The 25,442-nt window shown below is 41.2% G+C and overlaps 2 protein-coding genes across 17 annotated transcripts in view; both read left to right on the forward strand.

Moving 5' to 3' along the window:
- Window positions 1-25,442, forward strand: part of LOC122533483 (CUGBP Elav-like family member 4) — a 571,418-nt gene that overhangs the window by 138,189 nt on the left and 407,787 nt on the right. For 3 of the 16 annotated variants that reach the window (XM_043663247.1, XM_043663256.1, XM_043663260.1), the window contains exon 3: window positions 22,810-22,955. The exons of the other annotated variants lie outside the window; for them this stretch is intronic. The gene's annotated coding sequence lies outside the window, so the exon portion shown is untranslated. The remainder of the gene's footprint in view (window positions 1-22,809; window positions 22,956-25,442) is intronic. 16 annotated transcript variants of the gene reach the window in all.
- On the forward strand, window positions 10,378-13,455 carry LOC122533486 (protein yellow-like). The gene is made up of 3 exons (XM_043663267.1): window positions 10,378-10,883; window positions 12,003-12,409; window positions 12,821-13,455. Exons 1-3 carry the CDS (start codon window positions 10,536-10,538, stop codon window positions 13,302-13,304), a joined length of 1,239 nt encoding a protein of 412 aa, XP_043519202.1. The 5' UTR covers window positions 10,378-10,535; the 3' UTR covers window positions 13,305-13,455.

Here is a 25,442-nt window from a genome sequence, read left to right on the forward strand (position 1 = left end):
TTTAATGAAAAGGAGTTTCCGACGGCGAAGAGGGCCAACCCTCTTGTCTGTTTCCACTTTACGGATAAGACTTGAAACGTCTGCTAGGATCTTCTTAACAATGTGAATAATCTTGGTGTTCTCGATGGTCTTTGTACGGACTACGTCATTCGCCGTTATGAAAATAACGGCACTAGAAACGCAAAGGTCGCTACTTTCGTAGCTACCGTCGACGGAGAATTATATTGGAAATAGTTTCGAGGCAGCTATGCGGTGCCGAGAACCCTGCAGATCCATGTCGAAACTTTCCCAGCAATACTGACATAGTTGACCGACTGCGGTATGTCGGCACAATAACAGCATATTATTTATTCAGGTTGATTCGTCGCAGTGGCAGGAAAGTTTCGATGGAAATACGAATAAATAATACGATGGTCGCGCGATGATTCCCTATAAAATGGATCCCCTTTCCCCTCGCGCTGTCCCCTCTCGTTGATTTTCTCGCTATTCTCGATGACACGAAAGCAACGAAAATAACGAAAGAGATTGACAAAACGAAGCTGTTTTCAACATCGATGGGGAACATTTCACGGTACGTTGATAAATGTAAACGCGCCGATGACGTTTGCTAAATTATACGGTAAATAAATATTTCCTGCGAATATTTCGATGCGTCGAACACGCATGGGCGATACACGAGTGGACGCGCTCTTCTTCTTTTTTTTTTCCTTTTCACGTGAATTATTCAACGCGATATACGGTAGAAACTATTTCCAAATCGTTTCCAATCTGTGGAAATAGATTAAATTTGCACCGAATTCTAAACTTTTTTAACTTCATCTCATAAAAAGTCTCGTCTTTGAATCAACAGATTCACCAGTTGGCGGCATTTCTAGGTTTTTGCTGAATTTATTTTGGGTGTATAGTCGAACCAAGTGAATATCTAAAGTGAGACATAATCTCAAATATTTCTGCGACTCGTTTGAATAAACGCACGAAAGTTTACTTTTGAAGACTATAGAGCTTGATGCACGCAGTGACACACATTTTGAAGAATTTGATACGGTTGGGGAATATCGATTGCTATTTCTGGAACTCTACTCGTATATCGCTCTTACACCGATAAGCGAAAAATCTGGAGAACTTCTGCGCAGGTTTCTATGGGGTAATTTCCAAATTGTAGGTTATGCATTGTACAGTACACGCGTCTATAAAAACTTTGGAAATTTATTTTAAACGTTCATTCCGTTGGCTAATCATTACCTGCTTGCTCAACGTTCAAAGTCCTTGAACATTTAACGCTGGTTTTGCAAACGCTCGATGTTTCACGCGGACTTAATTGTTATACGTTAAGTTTGAAAATTTCGTGGGTTGCTTGCGTGGCGCCGAAGTTTTGAAATTGAAATTTAAAGAAGTTACAACAACTTCGACGCGAATCGTTTATTTTCAGAAAGTAAATCTCAGCTGTTACTTTTACAGTTGATTACGTACAATAATTCTGTTCGTCCAATGGTAATTAACGATAGTGGAGAAATCTGTATCTTCGGGAAGATGATAGAAACGAACGCAATTAATCAAAGTTCTACCACTGGCTAATCGTATCCATTGGCTCGACGCGATGTTTTCCTTTTTATACCGGCGAGGCTATTATCGATAACGATCTCGAGGCAAATTTACGACTCATTTGCTAAAAACGGCCTGTCCCCGCAGAATCTTTCTACAAATCACGCGCATGGTAGACTGATTTAAGTGGCGGGGCTCTCCGGCGGATTTGACAATAAGATCGAAGGAGAGATTCGAAAGAAGAAGGATAGTTACCTTCGAAGACCGGCTCCCATTACGGTTATTACTCGTCGTCCAGAGTAACAAGAACCTGGTAGATTGCCTCAAATCACCGACTGCGATCCGCCTAGCAATCAAGCTACCCCGTTTTTCTTCGTCGTGCCGATTCTAGCCTTCGTCTATAACTTAACCCTCTTCCCGTCTCTTCCTCTCTTCTCTCTCTCTCTCTCTCTCTCTCTCTGCACCCGAAATCCATTATCGACCGTCACCCCTGTAACGAACTTTAAATCGATGATTACGCTAACGAGATGTTCATGCGAGACGTTCACGCCTGCCAAATCGATTAGAATCGATCAAATCGGTTTTCCGGGTCTCGGATGAAAGGTTGCTTCATCGAAGTCATCCTCCAAGTGATTGATCTGAAGTTTGTAACGAGCGTACGAATGCTTGCTATCTTAAAGAGCGAGAAAATGTCTTCACCGTCGTTGGTGAAAGGAGATCGAATTTTCGATTCGATTAAACCCGAATTTCGACCCGGCCTGCCGAGCGTACGTCCGCGTCGATTAAAAATAAAGTTTGTTTTTGCTCGGTAACGTGAAATAAAGCAGCAGGGCTTCCGCCGCTGTAAAATATTATTTTTATGCGAGTGGTTCCTCCTCCGAGAGGGAACGAGCGAAGTACCATCGTACGAACTGTAAATTGAAAACCAAGCGGAGCAATTTCAACCGAGCTTCCATCCTTTACGTACGCACAGCCTTTTCACTTATACATTGCTCGTCCCTCTCTCTCCGTTCCACTCTATCTCTATTTTTTTGACCTTTCCTCGTTTTTAAACTGTGCTTGAAAGCACGAAAAGCGAGTGCCGTATCGTATTTACACAGGCACTGGCTGCTGACAGTCGAGCGACCGGGGGAAAGAGCAGTGGCCATTGTGCTCCAGTGGGTCACACGTGGAATAGCGGCGGGTGGAGAACAAACAACTATATGCGAACTTACTCGATTAAGGACGATTGAAACGAACCCGTTTTACCGAGCCTCCTGAGCGTGGGCTCGCATTGTGTCCGGTTTTACGCGTCGCACAGACGCCGTAAATCAACGTTCGAGTTGCACTGAATGAAGCGTGAGAATAAACGTTCCTTCGCATTTACCGAATAAATCTAGACGTATTCGCTGCGTTACAGCAAAGTCTCGATAATTGTTACCACGATCGCCATGGCTAACCTCTGTCGCAAAGTGTAGAAATATTTCTGAGGCGTTCTTTCTTTCTTTTTTTAACTTTTTAGTTGGGAAGATTACGCGAACGTAGCTGAAAATTTTACGTCAATAAATAAACTGCGGTGAATTTTTGGGTGAATTTTTAAATTTTTACGAACATAACGTAGAAATGAATTTGTTTCATCTGGTACATTAATTGTACAGTGTTTTATGCTATACAAAGTCCCGCGACTCGTAAACAACCGTCCAACAAGTGAATTTACGTATAAAATACAAGTGAAATTACGTATAAAAATAAATCGAGGAGTAAGAATAAAATTTCTTCGTTTGAAGACACAGCTTTCGAGAAGATCGACATTGATTATTTTTCGAATGTAATATCGTTTTTGAAAAAACTAAATTTGAAGACATACTTGTCAAGTATACGTGCTTTTTAACACGAAACGTATTCAAAGCTTACTTTCTTGAAAATAAAGAGAACTAAAAACATTTTATGCTTATTTTTTCACTTATTTAGAATATTTTCGTGCCGATTGTTCCCTTCTGTCCAGTATGCAAATAACCAAATTCAAGTGCACTTGACAAGCTCGATTTTCTCGAAAACAGAAGCTTTAATGAAAAAATTTCATTCCTTGTTTTCGACTTGTTTTTACACGCAGTATATCACCTACCGTAGAATTATTCTGTGTAATAAACATTCTACTTTGGATATTTTACAAATGTTTACATATTGTGCGCGTCGTAATTTATATCATCTTGCATTTCTAGAAATGCATAAAAATCCGCAATAAACATAGTCTAGCAGTAAACATAGAAGTAATAAGAGTCCCTCGTTCGCGGGTTGCACAGTTCGATTGATATCGAATCGTGTCGTTTTACATGCAGCCTGTCTTTACTTCGAGAACGCGCAGCTTGAAATCAGACGTGATCAAACCGAATCGGGATTCAGTTGTACGATCGGGACGTCTTACCGGCAATCGGGTACGAGCACCGTATAGAGCACGATTGACTGCGCTGATCAAAGCGCGTCTGCGTTTGATAGATATCAGTCGCGCGGCAGGAGCGTAATTCAATTCGACAGAGCTGGACGGGCGCTGTTCAATGGACATAAACTGTGCAAACCTTGTGATTAATGTCCCGTCTATTCTTATTGTTGTCACCTTGTCAACCTATAAATAATGTTTTCATATTCAAGGAACCTATTCAATCGGGATGCGTATCGGGAGGCTGGCCGTGTAACAATGGCCAATTGCATCGGTCGATGCACGGTTTGAACGTGTAAGAAGATAGTAGTATGGAAAAGGTAGGAAGATACGTGGACGGGATAGGAAAAATGTACAGGACTACGGTTACGGTGATAAATCACCCTCCATCTTACTCGGGATATCCTTTCAAGGTTCTTGTTAGCGAAACGCCGCTTTTCTCGGAGGAACGAGAACGGGGGTCGAAGAAACGGTTCCAGGGTAGGGGAGGTGGAAGGGGCTCAGCCATGGCAAAGATTCTATCTCGACAACGAGATGCAGTTCTTCGTACGCAACAAAACATTACAAGATTCAGGTGACACTACAGTAATCCTGCTTGACTAACATGAGCTAAGTGACGCGGCAGTGTTTCGCGGCTAGAAGAAAAATTGCAGGCGAAACGGCATGCGCGCTGTGTCTGGTTTCTCGGCTCTCCTTGGAAAACGACGACGACGACGACCGGTCGACCGTGACGCCGAGCACTTTTGATAATTAAAGTGCCGTGTTTGTGCCATCCGCCGACTAGTAGTACTCCTCGACCGAGGAGGTTAAACGGCTCTAATACCTTGCCCCGATTGTCCTAACAACTTCACCTCTATTTATTCTCACGAGTTTGCCGAAGCGGCGATCGAGCGAGAAACGCATCGGTCTGGAAACCACGGAATTCGTTTGGAAATTCAACAGCGCGCAACCGATCAAGATTCGACTTTGCAAGAACGTTTCCCCTCGATATAATACCGTTACCGTAATTTTCGAACCGGCGAATCGATAATAGACCGATTAAACTCTTCTTTTGTAGGGCGATCAATCGACGAGGGTCAGTTTCTTTTCGAACTTTTCTTTGATCTTGAACGTCTAAAGTGGTTTCTTGCGTACTCTTTTAATGGCCTCGTATAATTTAATTAGACCTCTTCCCCCCCCCCCCCTTCCTCGTCCCTTCTTTTAAGATGTTCTCGAGAAACAAAACGTTCCACGTCGTCGAATCGATTCTTAACGACGTTCGTAAATGGCTTTTCAGAATGGATCAATGTCGGTCTCAATATGAACACGCGCGTTATATGTTTTGTTCGTCCTCGACTATAAACGTTTTTATGACACAATCTCTTCTCACGCGTGTTCGTAGATTTTGTCGAAGAAATATTTGTTAGTCGAAATAGTAAATACGCGTATAGTAAACAGCAAACAGGTGTGTGCTAATCGGGAACGAAGAGAGAACGTGAAAACGATATGCGATCACCGTATCGCTGTTTATTTGCTTCTTCCTTCGTCGAAGGTAGAAAATACCTCGAATAGTAGAAAATAGAACGGGCGGTCGATACAACGATGTTTTAGAATGGTGAAAAAGTGTTTTAGAACGGGGTGAAAAAGTTTGAAAGCTAGGCGTGAGGTTATTACTTGACAGAATTACCGCGTTCGAGCGGTATCGGAATCGGCAGCGAGCATGTTTCTCACCGATGAGCAGCAACAATGGCAGCAACCGCCAGCTTTCTGTGCCGGTTCTAGCACGCCTTTCGAAACTTGACTCGACGAATCGTATTATTCAAATTTGCTCCCCTTTCCGGCCGCGCCGCTATTTTTCAACGTGTTTCGCGATATCGTTTGATACAGCGGAACGATGGAAAGGTGGTACGAAAAATCGTTTCTCACCCCTCCCCCTTTTTTCCTTCTCGTTTCGAATTGCGAAACCTGCTACGAAAACAAACGACTCTTTGCTTCGCATTATTCCGCTTGGCTATTAAAACCGCCGGTAATTGCTCCAGGGTGAATGGAAGGAGAAGGGGGCGGGAAGAGTGGCCAGGCGAGAGCGAGAAAGAGAAAGAAAGAAGGCAATTTAACGAAACGCTGGTTTTAAAGAGCAAGGAAAGGGATAAAATACGGATAGAATCGAAAAAGAGAGAGAGAGAGAGAGAGAGAGAGAGAGAGAGAGAGAAATTAATTCATTAATAGAATGCGTCCGTCCATTATGCTACCGATCGTACGAATGGTCGTGAACGTGGCGCACGTGGCCAGAGGCCAGAGGGTGGAGAGGGTTGCGCCAGTGTCGGTGTTTACACGCACGCAGACTCCGAACGTTTCATTTTCTCAGGATTAAGTAACCACCGTGGTCGTTACCTACATGCGCCGCCCGCTATTAACGGTTTAATTAGCGTAAGTTTTCATTTGTAGGATTACAACGCAGCAAAGTTCTGCCTGGTGCAGAAGAGCGGAGGAATGGGAGTGGGTGTGGGGGGAGGAAGGGAGGGTGAAAGGGAGAATTGGTTGCAGAAGCAGACGAAAAAGTGAATCACTGATTAAGGGGAGGAAAGAGCGAACGATCGTTTTTCACCGCGAACGTGGCTTATTATTGCATTTTCGCGGATTATGCCTAAGCTCCTAGCAATTTGCCGCTTACGCTTACCCGTGGAAAATCGGAAGGCCGTCGTTATTTAACTCGTCGCGCGAAGATTTTAACCATCGTTTCGCTAATAGGTTTTAATCCAGATAAAAAAAAAAAAAAGAAGATCAGTTCGTATATTTCCGCGAACGTTTATTCTCTGGCTAATAGATCGGCCGTTGGCGAGAGGGAAAATCTCGCGAAACGAAAACGGCGGCGGTGTTGTGTTTAATCGAGATTCTCATTACTCGTGGCGATAACGGAGGAGGTAAATGCGACTACCTCGATTATTTCTCCGGTAGTAATGAGTATCTTATTTCGTTAGGTTGCCACTCGTTGCTTCGTCGTAGCTACGTAAAACTTGCTTCGGTAAGGCTGTCACGTTCAGTAGGTCCAACAGACGTGCCCGTGACACCAAACTCGAGTGGATTGGTCCACGGGTCAGACACCGGAGAGAAACGAGGTATAGCGAAAAGAGAGGGTGCCCTGTGTGCTCCCCACTCGAACTATTTATTCCGGCACAAATCGCATTACCAACTTCAACTGCAAAATTGACTTCGTCCAACTTTTACGACGCCTCCGTCCTCACGCCCCTTCGACGCCACCCGCACGGTCAGAACTTCAACTTGTACGAGGGTTTACCAAACTCAGTTTAAGAAGAAGAAGAAGAAGAAGAAGAAGAAGAACTGTTTCAACCGGAGAGAGAGACGCATCTTGCGGGACTTTCTCCCTTCCGTTGTCGATATAAAATCGTACGACGCGAGCTTCTGCTGGAATGGCAGTTGGGAAGTTCGAACCGTCGGGAATAACGAACGGTATCGTTGTAAATTACTGCACCTTTCTCTCCCTTTTCACTTGTCGGCTAATCCTGCACGAGAAAGTGCGAATGACACGTGTCTTCAGTAAGATGGAGACCTGACGTTTACCAGTGAATTTTATATGGCTAGAGGTCTTTATACGGCGAGAATTTGAATCTTTAAAGAGGAACGAAGATCGAATGTTCATTTATTGAAACGATTCGTTAATATTAAAACCACCAAACCCGTTAATAGGACAGATTTCAGATTTCTTTTTTTTTATAATTACAAATGTAAAAATGTGGGTATTTTTGTTGAAATACTGATTTTTATTTAGTCAAAGGTACAAGCAGAAATCAGCAATTTATGTTTATTTCATACATCAAGGTTTCTTCTACGCTTCAACAAACAAAAGATTTTGTGACGTAACGGTAAGGAATTTTGATTGGATATTTAAATTAGTGAAAGTGAGTAAAGAGCTGCATTATCCCTACTCTTGGGGATAAATGGTATTATGAAGTTCCTCGATCGGCTATACTTTTACAAGCGCTCAATTTTATTAAATGATCGACGTTCAGCCAATTCACGACATTCGTTCTATAAATTGATTTATTTTACATTTCACGCATCGTATTTTAATACTACTTTACATGAAATATACTGTTAGCAATCCTCATTAGTGGAATATAAAGAAATTGGATTGTTCCACTATTAAGTTTCCGCATTGAAGAATGATTATAAATGGACTAATTTGCGTAAGTAGCTTCCGGTATATCTGTTACGTCATGTGCGTGTACGCATTGGCTCTCATTTAGTTGCTTTTTACTTCTTGTTGACTTCGCAGAGAAAATGCCGTTTCACTTTTAACGAGCAACTGCAGTACTGCAATGTTTGATGAATAATACATATGTCTCATTAACCAAAACAAAAGACATTAATATTAATACGTACATACTATTTTCATAATTATTTTAATTGTTCCATTCTATTAAAATACCACAGCATACATCATATTTCATCTAAATGCAATTCTTTTTAATATCGTGAAAGTAATGTTAAACCTGGGAGGAAATTATATCAATTATTACACTTACAATATCTCTTAAAAATAAAGGTGCAAATCACGATTGAGGAACAAAATCTCGAACATAAAATTATATCAATTAATCTGACATAAGAATATTCTTCTGGAAATGTATCTTTGTAGTTCAAATATAACTGATACTCGTCGTACGCTTTGCACCAGAATTGAAATTAACCACCCATTTGTCTTCTGGTTCTGCTTAATCGTGACTAGCTGAATGATTTATGATTTCCACTTCTCCTTAGCAAACATAGTTGTACCAGCCAGATGCAGCGAAGCTCGTGTAAAGCGATTCATAGTCGAAATCGAGAAGGGTTGGTTAAAAAAAAAAAAAAAAAAGTTAGGTGCTGTCTGCCATGAAAAGCGTGAAGATAATGAGCGTCTCGCGTGATTCATACTTACGTAACGATTGGAAAACAGTTCTGACGTGCTAAGATTTTCATTATCCGCGAATGAAAACACAAGATCATCTATGTGGTCTTGTCGATCTTTTTTATGTATGGACATCTGTATTAAATAGTATTGTAATGATAATAAGGTACGCTACTGGCAATGCTAATCAACGCAGTAGAATTTTGACATAGAATCTAGAAAAGTTTTACATTTCTTTTTAGTGCTATCTCAGATTTATTTCAAACCAGTCAATTCAATAAGCGTTGAAATATCTTTCGCGTTTCGACAATATTATATCAAGGAAAAATTCACGTTCCTACTTTCGCTGATTTTGAATATTTCAATCTATAGTATTTTAATGTTTCATTTTATTTCCAATATCTATGTACATAAATATACCCTCGGTTTCGAGCATACCCACGATTCATTTACGTTTCATCTCGCCAACAAATACGGTTGAATTGTTGATTAAGGGATCGCAATATAGAACTGGGTTAAACGAGAGAAATCAAGGATCGCTCGATAATCGCTACGGTTCGTGGGATCGCGATCGATTCTCCGAACGCGAAGATGTTTGTATTCGAGTGCAAACGTTATTAATAACCTTCCATTCGCGCTTGCGAATTTACATGAAAATAGTTGAAGCTCTATTTCAGGTGAGCGTGTACCGCTTCCAAATAGCTGATCCAGTTTCGAATCACGCAGTAGCTAATGCGTTCATGACCACGTTCGATGAGCATTCGTTATTGACGTTCCGACGCGCACACCGCCGATGCTTCTGATAGCTCTTGTTAGTATTCATCGAAAAATGCAAAGAGACCATGAAAATAATATGCAGAATCGGAATTTTATCGCGGCAATTAAATCGTTTCCAGTAAACGGAGAATTTCTTAGATTAGCTTATTATGCAGTTCATTGGTTTCTGATATCTTCGGAGGGAAATGGTTTCGAGCGATTCTCGATCTGCTGAGTTAATTCTACTTCTCGAGAGTGGCACAACTCTTTTAACATTGCAAATTGTTAGCCTCAATTATCAAACAGCATAAGTGGATGTAACAATCCATGTCACGATTGAAATTTAGATAATTTTCATTCAGATCAATAATAAAATTCAATTAAATCGGCAACTCTAAAATTAAGCAATTTAATTTAAATTGTTACGGTCTCCAATGGTCCAGTGGTACCAATTGAAAGTAAAAATATAGGTATATGATATATCTTTTAGGTAGTCAAATGTATTTATCATTATCCTCATGATACTTGTCCAGTGTTATAAATTTTTTTTTAAACTCAATTTATATTTATGTTGTAACGAGTGCCTATGCAGAAAGCAACAGAACGTTCCGCGAGCTGATCAGATTACATAATGTGTTTTTAGTCCAAATTCACTTCCTACTATCGAGTACAGACCAGATTGCAAATCAGATTAAGCTGTCTCGCGATATCCAGTTCAAGGTGAACCACAAGCCGTCAAGCCGTAGGAACAGCGAAAGTGATTGGTCTCGATGGTAGTAATGCCACTGTCAAGAATATGTCCGCCGCTGCTCTGTGAAGCAGTGTACTTTGGAACGCGAACCCGATCGAAGCCACGATTCTCCGAGTCTGCAAGTTGTCGAGTGTATCGTATATTGTTCGTATGTTACGACGAGGGCAAGAGTCGTGCAATCCGCGATGGTGCGACTGTTGAGTTTTATCGTGACCCTTGGTTATCTGTACTGTGCGAACGGAGCAAGATTGGAAGTTGCTTTTCAGTGGAAATACTTGGATTGGACCTGGCCGAATGTTCACCTGACAGGAAGAAATCAAACGCTGGGTAACGCGTTCACCCAGGACGTAGACGTCGATAGATACGGTCGTGTATTCGTAACAAGTCCTCAGTGGTTGGATGGTGTCCCGATTAGCTTGTCGTTAATAACGACTGCCTATGGTTTGGGTGGTCCTTTGCTGACGCCATATCCTGATTGGACCTGGCACACGCCGTACAGTTGTGACAGCATAATATCTGTGTACAGGTTGGCGGTAAATATCGTGACAGGTGTAATTGCTGCAATTGCTGCAAGGGTTTCCATACTTTCTAGTGAAATAGCATTTTAATAAATTCAGTTGGAAATTCGTCGGTGCTATTATTTTTGATAATATCTATTTCTTGTTTCAGGATTGTTTGTTAAATCATTGTGTATTTTGACCCTACTGCGTTCTCTTCGATTCACTTACGTTTCGCAGAAATTAAAAAAGTACCGCGAGTTTAAATGGAGTAGAGAAAGAAAAGGAAATGAAGTGAAAAGTTCTTATTAGTATACGCGGTTCTTCGATTAAATCTTATGTTAGACATAGTTTCAAAAGATTCCTTTTGTTTGCTAAAATAAAACATAAAAATTAAAAAGTTGCAGAATTGAAATTATAGAATTGTCGATAATTTAACTTCGTAAAAAATATTTATTTACTTGGTGTTATTTTAAAGCGTAAGGCTTCTACTTTCATAGTCTCGAGTGCATTTTTTTCTAAAAACTATTCTACGTCATCGTGTAAAATAGTTTTTGTATGCTACTGAATTTCCAATTTCAATAAATGATGCAAAGTTTCAATAAAATGGTGCAAGAATCATCTCACGATAACAATAATTACACGCTCTGTTGAGAATGTTAAAAGTGTTACACAAGTGCAGTTAAACATGAAATTAACAGAGCGTAACGGAATATTTGCATGAACGGTCAAAGTCGAAATGATCTGTAAACTAACAAACACCTTTAAAGTATTTTACGATTAAAAGATGCACATGATCATTAATATTCTTTTACAGATGTTTCATAATTAGATAAATACAACAACAAATGTATTTCATACGTAAATATTTTCTTCTAGGCAATATTTTAAACTGAAAGATCGTAACGCATGCACAAATAACTTTTTAATAAAGATGCGTAGGTAGATACACAGATCGTTATTATATTAATGTAAACGTATAAGAGTTGCACGTTAAAAAAAGTTAAATTCGTAAACAAAATTACTTCTCCTTTCTGCATTTAGTTAAATGAAGTATGATTCTAAAATATGCTCATCGCTAAAATTAATCGAAATCTAACGTGTTGAAAATTGTACGGAGTTATGTTAAAAGCAACAACAAACTCAACTGTGCAGATAGACGAATGCAATCGTTTATGGGTTGTGGATACTGGTCGCATCGGAGGAAACGCCGTTTGTCCAACGAAAATATTGATCTTCGATCTTGCGAACGACCAGTTGGTTCATAAATACGTGGTTCCGGGTGATCAAGTGATATTCGGGAAGGCAGCATTAGTTACACCAATCGTCGACGTCGGAAAAACGTGTCTCGATACTTATCTCTACGTGGCGGATGTGAATCAAAATGGCCTACTGATTTATGACTTGTATCACGATTATTCGTGGCGAGTAAACAACACGCGTGGCAATGCTTTCGGCCCGGATGACGATGCCATGAACATCACGATCGCTGGTGAATCGTTCAATTTAACCGATGGCACTCTCGGAATGTCATTGTCTCCGTTTGGATATTTCGACGAAAGGTATCAACTTTATTATTTATCACACAATGGTGGTTTACACAAACTTCGGCATATTAAATATTTTATTGTTACATTTATGTCGTTTAACCTTTAGAAGATTGGCATTTTTGAAATAGAAATAGTAATTCTCTTCTCCAAAAAATATTTATGTATACAAAAATTGTATCGTACCGAGTACCACTGTACTCTTGTCTATTTGACGTTATATTTTAAACAATTATTAACAATTAGTCAAAGTTACAAAAATGATTTCGTCGGTCCTCTGAAGATTAATCGTTTCATTCCCTGAACGATACATTTCCTTCGTTATCTTGACTCTGATTTACCCGAAAATAATGTTGAAATTAATTGCCAACACATTCTTGTTCACTGCATTCAATACAGATTCGTTATACGGTATATAATTTCTAGGTACCTCTATTTCAATTCGTTGGCCAGCTATCGACAAAAGTTTACGGATACGTACTCTTTAAAGCAAAGTAAATACAACGAGCCGATAGTGTTCGAATCGAATTATAAGCGAGCGAGCCAAGCGGGTGTACAAGCAACGTCGCGAAGAGGCGTAATATTTTTCCAATTAGTCCAATTAACGGCGGTCGCTTGTTGGAACATTGAGAAACCATTTACACCGGAAAACGTCGTGGTAATTGCTCAAGACGAGGCGACACTGCAGTACGTGAGTGGCATCAAAGTAATTACAAATAGACAGGGCGAAGAAGAGTTGTGGTTCAACACAAACAGATTACAAAAGACGATAAATATGACCCTGAAACCAACCGAAACGAACTTTCGTATAATCAGAGGGAAAGTCGATGATATTATCAGAGGGACGAATTGCGAACCTTCTGGCATAAAACGTAAATTTCCAGATACCAACTTCTGGCACCGGATATAAATCAGATGAATTTCAAATCAGAATCATCTACTCTTACGTAATGATTGCAAAATCATAGGGGCGTCGAAGATGTGCTTAATCTGCTCTGCAATGAGATTTGTACAGAATTGTAAAGCTCTTTGTACAGACGATATAAAATAACTTTCGTCGTTTGATCTACTCATATATAATATTATTATAATAACAAGTAATAACTAATAATGAAACTTGATGACTAATTTCACGTAAAAACCAACAGTAGCCATTAATTAGTTACATAACCAATGTTACATTATCACACAACTTATATAAAATAATGTTTCCCACATAATTTCTTTGCATAATACAAAATAGTTTTTCCCATATAATCTTCGATCTTTTAAAATATTAGAGCATCTAGATCTCTGTAGGTAATAATATTGTAATAACAAGTAATAACCAGTAATAATAATACTTAATAACTATTATTATAATATTATAATAATTAGTACTTACCTAATAATGTTGTGCAAATTGTAACTTGCATGCCATTTCCAACACAGTTCAATTGTACTAGAGATTTTAGACCCTGACACCTGCCAATTAGGCAAACACAATTATACTCCGCGATCGAAGCAATTAATTTTGTTAATTTTTGGATAACTATTGCTTCTCCTTCGTCAAAGACCAACGACGTCTAAACACGGAGGATGATTCAACTAGCGCAAAGAGAGAGAGAGAGAGAGAGAGAGAGAGAGAGAGAGAAAGTAGAAGCCACAAGAGTAGAAGGGACATTCTGCGAGTGACAGTTAGCGTGTAGCAATTTAGTTAACCGTTTCATCGCTGCCTTTTGAGAGGTAACGAGGTCTGTTTGTGACAGGAGCGTCACTAGAAAGCCGAATGTTTCGACAGTAGACCAGTCAGCTGGCCGCGGCACGAGACGAACGCGACCGAGACAGAGAAGTGTTCGGGCGAACGATACGGCCGCAAGTTTTTCTGGGCAAGTGAATCGATACGATGCCTCTTTCCTCGGCGTGGCGACGAATTCAGGAAGTTTTATCAGCCTTTTGGGTATCCGGCAAGCTCGCAAGCAGGAGACGAAGAAGCAAGGGACGGCGGGTGGGAATTGGTTGAGATAAATGCGCATTCACGAGGAATTGTTCGCGTTACTGCCGCGGCACCCTTGGGATACCAATAGGGCGCGCAATGCCGGGAAATTCGTGTCACCTACTTCTCTTTCTACGGCGCAGTTCGGCGTGTGACTAATGGCGGCATATTCATGGCACAGCCTCGCCTCTCCAGCTCCCCTCAGCACACCCCCTTGCGAAGCTCTGGCAGTTAACCTCAGACAACCCCTTCGTCGCGATAATATACGGCTGCCCTTAAATTTTCGTTCCCCTTCGATTCCTCCCATCCCGACCCCGACATCAGCCTACTCCGACACACGTATGGTGGAAAACCTCCACCTTCGCTCGGGTTTCCCGTTGATAACCGATCTAACTCGACCCCGAGGCCGTTCCAGAAGGAACGTGCGCGAAATTCCGGGAACGTTTTTTTGTTTTTTTTTTTTTTTTTTTTTTTTTTTTTTGTTTTTATATCTCTGCTCGATTTCGTTGATGAAATGACAAAGCTGCGACGACGATCTTCGCGAAAACGCGGCGATATTCCTGCGTACGTATTTTCGTAAAGTAGGGGAAATCTATAGCGCGGGATTCGATAACTTCATCGCGGTGTCTAAGTATTATAAAATATCGAGACTCGAGGTGAAAACCCGAGCAGAGCGGCATAACGGCGCGGCGTCGAACGATCCATGCAGGAGCACGTTTTCACGATCGAACTCGTTACCTTAAGGGTAAGACGTGGAATTACTTAAGAGGTGATAGGCGTTTGACGGTAAAGTCTCGGTGCGAGCGAGTCTACGGCACGGCGTGCGGAGAAAAGGACTCAAATCGTTTTACGAGGGTAGTTTTAAAACAACTTTACGAGAACACCACGGAATTTCGAAATAAATTTACATCAGCTTTACTACCCCTAATATACCTAACTATCAGTGTTGAGCACTGATACACGCGCGTACACTCCAATCACTGTTAATGTAACCACGGCTACCAGTGGCCAGGGAGTCTAGGATACGAGTCTTCAGGAGAGAAAAGGATAGGATAGGACTTTAGAATCTCTTTACGACCAATACCGGTGAACCCGTGTACCGTTTATTTCTCGGGAGAAGGGAAAGAAAAAAGGAATCGAGAAAACGATCGCGGAAAGCGCGGAAAGAAGTTTTATTCGCGCGTAATGCGGAGGAAGTATTAAGCCGTGAACGATCGCATGCTGTTGCATAAAAATTTCATCGTGAGCAATTAGAGAATTCACTGAGGTAAAGTTCGCTTTCTTGCGGGAGAATGTTTTCCAATTAAATGGAAGAATAAAAAAAAAAAAAAAAAAAAAAAAAAAGAAAGAAGCGCGCCAAAGAGGTGTGTACAGTCGGGCGCTAAACGTATCGTTCGCCGGGAATGAAATTTTAAACTTTAATCGCGAGATTAACCGCGTATTTCATAGTCACGGCTTTTCTGTCGGCCACGGTAAATTACTTTGTTTTTCTCCGAATTCTCCGCTGCCTCTCGTGCCTCGAGCGAACAAGCTACATCAAGCGAACACCGTACATGCACCGGAGTGTGTGCAAGCTGAGAACCGATGAGAGTGCGCGCGTTCTCTCACGCAGCTGTCCAATGAACGAACGAGCTAACAAATGAACGAACGAACGAACGAACGAACGAACTCACACACGGTATCCGTTTGCAGTTCGAAGGAACGTGGGGTTTCCGCGGCGGCGGAACGTCGGGAGAATTTCGGGCATTCTCTCGTGTCTTTATTAAGGCAGCTCATCTATAATTCACCGGACAACCTAGGCGACCTGACAGTGTGCTGGACTCACCGGTCGCATAAACACACGGCATCTCGTGCAGAAACTCATGCATGCCAGTGTGTGGCACGCATTGCGGTTGTCAGCTCTAGTCAACGTGTAATTTACTATCCTGTCTCGGTTCGATGCAGATGCGCCCGTTGCTCGGGCCCTGGACCACCGCAAGTACTGTCCGCTGGACGTCGGCGCTAACGGCTACGAGAACGCGAACATCGTCCTGTGTGCTGTGTTGTTCCGTATTGCCGTTGTTACCATCGCTAGTTACGATCCAAGTGGACGATACCGGCTGGCTCCAGGTACCACTGACCACTTGGAACCAGGTCATCACCGCAAGATCCCCATAAACCAACTGCTACAGTCTCCTCGCTATTCCGCCATTAACTCAAATAGAAGTTTGCCATAGGTTCACCGGTTATCGTTAGCATCTCTTAATGAGCAAAATTCCAGCGACGCGACAATGTCCTTATACCTTCATTTCCTTTCTGGGGTTCCCTGTCCTTTTTGTGTAGGACAGGATACAAGCTACGTAACGAAGCCATAAATTAAACTATTGAAACATGATTAGTTTGATTTATTAAGGAATTTTATAGCCTCGTTACGCTACACTCTAGAATATATACACTTAAGGATAGTTTTACGAAGGCAATGGACTGAGGAAGTGAAACCTGTGTAGCCTATTGACCGGAATGTTTGATGTAACATATCACGTCAGAGAAAGTTAGGTACGTAACTGGTGTAGCTGGTAGGTATATTTAGTTTGCTCATTGAACGATGGCAATAGAACAGGAAACACATCTTGACGAGATGCAATTTGAAAATCCATTAACTTACTCTAAAAATTGTATATTTTTTTTTGCTGTTGTAATAACACGACACATGAGTGTACATATCAGACTCAGTTTTCATCAATCTAACAAACTTGTATCTATTTCTCAAGCCAAAGTGGCAAATAATTGATCATTCTAATAACTAAATACGAGATTAAATAATATCGATTTTGCACGTTTTACTAAACAAGATTACTTTCGCTCACTATCTTCTTGTTAATTATGGCTTCAATTTAGTTCGCTAAACGATGTTTGAAAGTTATATGGTTTCGAGTCCATAGAAAGTACACAGCTCGAGTGCACGTGACAGATTTGCCTTAAAGCCCTCGAATTCTTCGATTTGCCGCGTTTTATCGAAAATAATCTCTCGCGTCTAAATCGCGAGAGACGTTTCTAAACGAACTAAACACAGACAGAAACATCTCTGGCCGCGCCAGTTGGCTTATGTGTCATTGCCTCGCGCTGTTTGCCTATCTAACTTTCTATCCATCTGTTCTCCACCCTCGCCTCTTCGTTTCATCTTCGTTTTTCTCTTTTCTTACACGAAGGGTATGCAGCGCTCGGTTGAAATGTCGTTTGCTTTGCAAACTGGTCCCTTACATTCGTAACCGTTCGTTATCGTTAGTTCCGCTTGGCGAGGCGCGTTCACAGCGTAAACACGTACGTACTACGTAGGTACATAAGCGTGCTATGCTCTCGAAGGGGGTAGGAGAGAAGAACGAGAGAGAGTATGAGAGAGAGAGAGAGAGAGAGAAGCTGACAGGGTGTACGAACGAGGTTTGAGAGCGCATTTCGGAGGAAGGTGTGGCCGTTTCGACTTCTCCCATTCGTTACCTTTGCCGCGAGCGCACCGGCGTGCGAGCGCGCCGAGTCATGTTTACGAGCGCAAATAACGGTGGAGCCGCAACTTTTTTGTTGCCGTTTCCTTTCCACTTTTTTTCCACAACGTTCGCCGTCGCACACACGTACAACATCGATGATATCGCGCTTTGGTAATCGTGCATGTACGCGTATATCTTTGAACATCGGTGTATGTACACGCGAATACACGTACGGGCAATATGCTTATTTATGCGCAATTGTTGCACAACTTGCCAATGCCCACTAGCGATTTCCACTTCTGTTTACAAGGATGTTGAGTCGACGATTTGCTTGAGCTTATTTTGAGATACGACTCTGTGATCCAGTTTTTCTCATTTTTTACTTCAACAAGTGAGATAAATTTAGCAGTGTGTAATTAGTTAATTACACGTTAATTAAAACAATCGTGGTGATTAAATAATAATAAAATCAGTGGTGATAATTGAATAATATCGGTTATACGATACAGTTGTTTATTTGTTGCAAAGAATAAAACGTCTGATGACTTTCGGAAACTCCGAAAAATGAATTTCTTCTTAGTAAAGAAATTTAAAGAGATATTTAGGTGGCCTTGCATAAATGTATCAACCCTACACTTCATCCTCTCTGGTGAATATATCTACATTTCTTAAGAAATTTAAAATTTCTGCCGTGCGTGGTATTTTCCTACAATCGTCTATTTTCCATGAAAATATACGAAATTTACAAGTTAAATTCTTACGCTCGAGTTACTTTGCCGCTCGTCGATCAATTTAAACGATACAGTGCACACCGATACAGGTCTACCTTCAATAATTCATCGAGTCGATAATTCGCCGTACCTACGGCGAGTATCGAGAAAAATTACGATGGAGAATCTGAGTGAACGGACAAACGATATTAGAAAAAGAATCGTAATACGTAGTTGGCTGATGAGATGAATTTCGTAAGGCATGGCGAGGCATTTGGCAATTTTCGTACATCGATATATCGTGGAAGGAACGATCGGTGATGGATGGATGTAATGAATAGCTCGGGTGGAAATATATCAGGTCAGGTGCAGGTTCCAGTGGAAGATAGTCGTTGAATGTAATGGCGATGGCGACGTGGCGTGTAGGTATGGGTGCAATCAGCGCGATGATAACCAGTATTACCGCGTCAACCCAACCCATCTCGCCAGATCTTGGTGGCGTAATTCCCCGAGGTTCTATTTGTGACGGGGGCAAGCGGCTACTGTGACACGCTATACTACGGATGGTGTATCCCGCGTTATTTATTTCGGGCAACGCCGATCGGCACGCCAGCGAAATAGAAATCAGCCCGTGGCCCCTGAATATTCACACGCCTTTGGTTTTTGAGTTGAACGCTGCCGACCATCAATCGTGGAAACGATGCGGCGTGATTAATTTTGCCGAACCTCGCGGCAGATGAAACGCGCCGCGTCGCGACAATTCCTGTCGATCACAGAATACGTCCCTTGTCAATCGCTACTTCATTGAATATGTTTAATAGCCGACAGTCATTGCCAATTGATTATGCGGTCCAATTTGACGAATTTGCCTCTGAAATCTTTATCGCTGGTTAAGCCTATGAATATCGACGTTGCAGAGAAATAAGTTTAATTAACTTCGGTACGTACGACGAATTGTTCGTGTTATATTTTCACACACTTTCAATAGCAATTGCTAGAAAATTTAATCCGATCGACGGTTTAAAATTATTCGATCGATTGTTTTCAAACGGTATCTACAATATTTCAAGTTTTTTTATTAGTTAAGTTTGTCGGTGTACTTTTGTCTTTTGGTATGAGAATACACATATTTGCGTTTGGGGGATTATTAGTATCTTAATTATTAATTCGTTTCAAATTTTAGATCAGTAATGAGAAATCATATTTGTAGATTGATTGTAGACAATTTCTCGCCGAATTAGACGATTTCTCATTGAAAATGAAGCATCGATTCTTTCAAATATTTTATCGGCTAAGAATTTCGTATTCGCTAAAAAAAAAAAAGAAAAGAGAGAGAGAGAGAGACGTAACATTTTCCGGCTACGAGCGGACATGAAACGCTTTATATTTTATTCGCTTCCACGAAACTTCTGAAAAACGTCATTTCATCGTGGAACGTAGATCCTTGGGCGATCATTTCCTCTATTGTTTCACAGACAATGGTGTCAAACGTTAAATTTGAAGAACGATATAAAACGTGGAATAAGTAACCGTAGAAAAACGTGACAGTTGGAAACTTCTCGTGCGAACGTATTTTCGGATTGCGTACAAAGTTCGCTACGTCATAACGTTTGTCTTTCTCTTACCCCCGTTCTCGCATGATCTTTCAGCTTTCCTTCCCCTGTCCGTCCCTTCTCTCACTTTGAACGTAATATTTCCGCCTATTCATTTCCACATATTCGCAATGCCGGCTGGTGTGTACGTGAGTCCATTTTCCTCGTCTCTCTCTCTCTCTCTCTCTCTCGAAAGTAATACGGAGCCCCTCTCCTCTCTACCTCGCGGCACGCACCCTATTTATTTCCGTGCGAATACCAAGAGACGGAAATAATGATTTTAATAATACCGGAAACCTGGCGTGAGCGTGAGGATTTTCCTCGATTACGTCGGGCCCATTGTTTCAAAAAGGAACCCGTTCAACATATGAGAACCATTAAATAAAATTTCACCGCGTCTGTCTGCGTGCGCCAGAATAAAAAGCGTTTCGTCCATCGGGACGATCCATTTCCATTTCAACCTTCCAATACTAAATGCATTTTATTCTCCATTGGAATTTCAGTGATTTGTTTCACCCAAAAGTATTCGAGCCGCATATTTAATTATTCGCTCGGATTGCTTGCAACGCCATTTTCAATGTGTTTCCCATTTTTTTTTACATCGGTAATATTCATTCTCCCAATGGCAAGTAAATTGTTGATCCGTTAGTAATTCGATCTTTATTAAAATACCGACCGATAACGTTGAAATAAAGAACCAAAAAAAAAATAAAAGAGAAGGAATGTATCCTGTCTACGAATTTCTCGTTTCGATTGTTATATTTCCAACGTGTTCTTTTCATTCTTTCCCAATGTACATCGACATCGTTGCAAAATGTTCGTCGTCGTTGTTTTCTCGATTATTCACCTTTATATAAATAGGCTCCTCGAGCCGTATTTTCTGTCCATTTGTCATATGGCTACTTTTGATGAAAGTTTAAGGAATTGTATAGCTTCTCGTAAACTGAAAGGCTTTTAGGGTTAAGCAAACCTCGCGTTTTCCACTTACTGGGACGGGGCATATGGCGGAATTCCCACGAGTTACTCTTTTACGTCACATGCCTCGCCGTTTCTTTCTTGCTATTTCTCTAGTTGCTTATTTAACGGAATAGTACTTCTCCGCATCGGGCGCTTTTCACCCGTTCGTTATGCGTTCCACAATCGTCGTAAACACGAATATTTCTTGCCATCAGAAATACAATTTTCGTCCAAGTGGTTGTGCCTTTTCACAGAAATCTCGCGGCAATTACGTTAAGTGCGACAGGCAAGTGCGAGCGTCCAGCAGTCCGTTTCGCTTCTATATTTCTTAAGATAACTGCGTCTTAGAAAGTCTCCCGTAGAAACCAGTTAGGTCGGCACCGGTTTTTATTGGACGTGAGAGGAAAGGAAGGAGAAAAAGCGGAAGGAGAGAGGAAGGGAAGGGAGGACTGCATCTATGAAAACTTGCAACGGTGCTGCCCTGTTTCCGGATACGGAGATGATGTCTCGGACCGAAGGGTATAAGAGCAACGAGGGGGTTGGAGGGAGGGAGGGAGGGAGGTAGGTGGGTTTGAGGTGGGAGAGGAAGTTGCTGGACCATGTCGACTGCTTCCCAAGCCAGCCGAAGTGGGACCTATCGACTCGAAACGAGTGTGCTCGACGTTAAAATCCCGGTCGCTGCTCCCGTTTCTCAGCCTCCTCCCCTCTACCACCCCCGCCTCCTTCCATCGTCATTGCTCTCTTGCTTTCCATCTCCCATCCGTAGCCGACCGCCACCCCCTGCCAACCCTCTATCTGTCTTTCTCTCTGGTCCGTTCATTCGTCCGTTCGTTTGTATCGGACGTAAACGATGCAATGGGTGGACACGGTCCAGCAAATCCGAAATCCCCTTTTCCTCGATATAAAGCTTTACCCCTTTTTTCGGCTTCGTCCTTCCGTAGAGCGCGACTTCGCGCCAATACTTTCTGCGAGCAAACCAGCCAGCACAAGTATCGAGCCACCGGTGAAATCGACTTGTTGTATTTCAAGGATCCGATGAGCACTCGGAAATCGAATGTTCCAATCTGCTGTTACGATTGTTCGATGGTTATTGCAATCGTGTGTAACGACCATGGCCGTTGCAGTCATTGTCAATTTCGTTTAATAATTATCTCGTATTTCAGGCAATTGACGAAATGCTTGGAGAAGGGAAAAAATTTTCACCCTTCGTAAAAATGTCGTTGCGAAACCAGTCAGTCCCCCTTTGATCGAATCAGAAATGGAATAAAGCGTCATCGTTGAAAAGTTATGTTTCATTTCATTTCGTTCCAGCGAGCTACTACCGCTCGAAGACTTTTATGTTATTTGAAAATGTTTATCTCCAACGTAAATAAAATGTATGCTCGTCGTGTGCACGTTGGTAATTTGCTGGCAACGTTCGTCATTGCACGGTAGAACTCTGCGTTGCGTCCATTACTCGTGATTAATTACCGAGAAGTTTTTGTCGCCAAAACTAATACGCTGAAAATGCGAAAAAAACGAAGGGAAAAAAAGTGTGGGGGAGGGGGGGGGGAGAAGGGATTATTTGTAACGATTTGCAATTTGCAGGTGTTACGTTGAAATGATCAAGGTAACGACACGTGCATTCATATTTATAATGACTTTAGATAATGGCTTCGACAAGATAGTTGATAGGGATGGCGTTATTTCGCACGGAAGTGACAATATTATTCTGTTTCAGGGTGTGACAGGCGACCGGCTGGCCGGGGGCGCCGCACACCTCCTTCATCTCTTCTTCTTCTTGCCACGACCACAACACACAATGTAACAACAACTACCACAACTAGAGTCGTCCGCGTGAACCACGTTCTCAATGTACTCGATGTGGTACGTCACCATACCCCTACTCGGTGTCTCTGAAAATATGTCATCCTTATTAAGTTTTAACGTGTTTCACTTTTACTTTGTCGTTGCCTCACAGTTATTGTTCCTCAGTGTTTTTTGAGAAACTCGTGCCATGAGCCCGTAAAAGATAATTATCCCTCACTATGTTGATGAACGCACGTGTGGCGAAGGGTGCCCGCTTGCCGACCATCGAGCACGAGCAGAAAATTTCACCAATCAGGTTCGGTAAAACGCTGAAGCGTTGCGCGGTTTTTGTTCCGAGATGGTTTCGTAGCTCGATTATAATTACCGTATTCTTCCATTACCTGGCATCTACGTGGTCTGGTAAATTTTCGTTGCGATGTATTCATTCCCCTTAATTAAACCGCGCCGTCGAATTTCGGTTTTCATGCAAATTGCGCTCTAATTAAATTTATACGTCAAACTGTTTCATAGTTGTTTGACTATGTTTTGAAAAAAAAAAGAACGATCACTTTAGGTCGTGATGCATGCACTGTTGTTTTCCTTTTTCTTTTTTTTTTTTTTTTTTTTTTTTTTTAAATATTTGAGAAACAATTTGGCATTACGCAATTTCGCGATATATTCACGCGTTCCGATACGATTTGCGAGATAACGATTTACACGTGGAAGCAGTGGCATTCTTCGCGCACACGTACGTATTTACACATCAATCAACATTATGTATACATTCTATAGTCTATATCTATATATGATATATATTCTATATATGTATATGTATATATATATATATATATATATATATATATATATATATGATATATACACATATATACACATATATATTCGCTGAGTTCCGTTACAATGTGACTTGTGGTTGGTTTAGTTTCGTTGGTTTATCGGTGTTCGATGTTGGCTGCTATTGTTGGTTGTTAGGTGTTTAGTGGTCACTCTGTGTTGGTGCTCACCCTATCGACTCCTACCTTGTACCCGCAACCCCGACAACCTGCACTCCCTTTCTTCGACCACCCGAATCCCAAACTTGATGTTAGAAGTTACAATGTCAAGCTTGTCTCCTGCCACGAGCAATCTTACTCGACGACGAAAAAGATCGGCAACGTTATGAAATGTGTATTAAACTGACGGTAAGGTTTTCATTGGATAGTCTGTTAGGCTATCCAAAACAGCATGCAGTTTTTTACGTGTAACAGAAAAAAAGAATCGAGCAAGTGTCGCATGATGAATATTCCTAATTGATAAAAAAAAAAAAAAAAGAAAGATGAAGAAATATGTTATATGCCTACTCGCCAGTAAATGTACTCACTAACAGCTGTATATTCGAAATCGATGTCGTGTTAAAATACAAATTCTTGTCCAATTGCAACTTAGCGGCATTTGATGTTAAATAATTTGTTCAGTGTACTTGAAAAACATGTAGAAACGTTCTCGACGTGACATTTCTCATTCCGTCATGAATATTTGTTCACATTTTATTTTAAATCGTATCGCGTAGGGAATGGATTTTCGTCCCCATTCAATGAACCGTTTATTATATAACGTTAGGATTATTATATAACGCCGTGAAAACTGCCGCATACGAATCTGCAGGAAATTGATAGAAACCGAAGGAAAGGCACGTTTCGCTTCGTTGTGGAATTTAAATATTTTTGAAGAATGGATACGAAACCCAATGATTTTTATGCAGCGCGCGTAAAGGTCTCCCTTACGGAATACCATTTCTAGACCAGGAGGACGCGTTACTTGAGAATGGTCGATATTTGATTAGAGAATGGCACGAGAATCATCGTTTCTATTTTACTTGTTTCGCACGTGTACCGTTCCGATTTGCATCTCATCGGATTCAGCTCGAGTTTTTACCCCGATAATATCTTTTAGGCTACGGGGAAGTATCTTTTAATTGCGCAACGGTGAAAAATATTCTTACCCCCGTTCGGAATGACGTTAATTATCGAGCGAAATCAATGAATCGACGTATGTACATGCGTAAACAGGCACAATTTATTCCTGGCTATTTGCACGATAAATATTGATACTAGGATTTTTTTTGGAATCGACCTCCCTAATTAAGTTTCAGGGGCAGCGATAGGTTGTTATCACGCTTTTAATGGGTTTGGAAAACGATCGCAAACGGAGAGGGGAATCTGTGGTCGAAGTGCTTGAATTCTTAATAAGAACCGACCGAAAAAACGGAAAATGCTACCGTTTACTACGCTATGGATAAAACAATTATGCAAGTGGATAACAAAAAGAGTGCTTTTAATTGATCTATCGTTTTTTTTTTTTTTTTTTTTTTTGATGTCTCGTATTATTAAAATTTATATATTTGTATGAATATAGAAATGGTAAATATTGGTATAATGGTAAAGGATACATTTCGTCGATTTCAACAACCCTGAAATATGTTACCAGGCATATTTCTGTTCCATAGATCGCTCGCCCTTAGTTTTCGATACTATACGATCATATATACAACGTTTCTAGAGTTAAATG

Source organism: Frieseomelitta varia, unplaced genomic scaffold, assembly GCF_011392965.1.
Source record: "Frieseomelitta varia isolate USP_RPSP 00005682 unplaced genomic scaffold, Fvar_1.2 scaffold_532, whole genome shotgun sequence".
In the NCBI taxonomy this organism is placed as follows: Eukaryota; Metazoa; Arthropoda; class Insecta; order Hymenoptera; family Apidae; genus Frieseomelitta; species Frieseomelitta varia.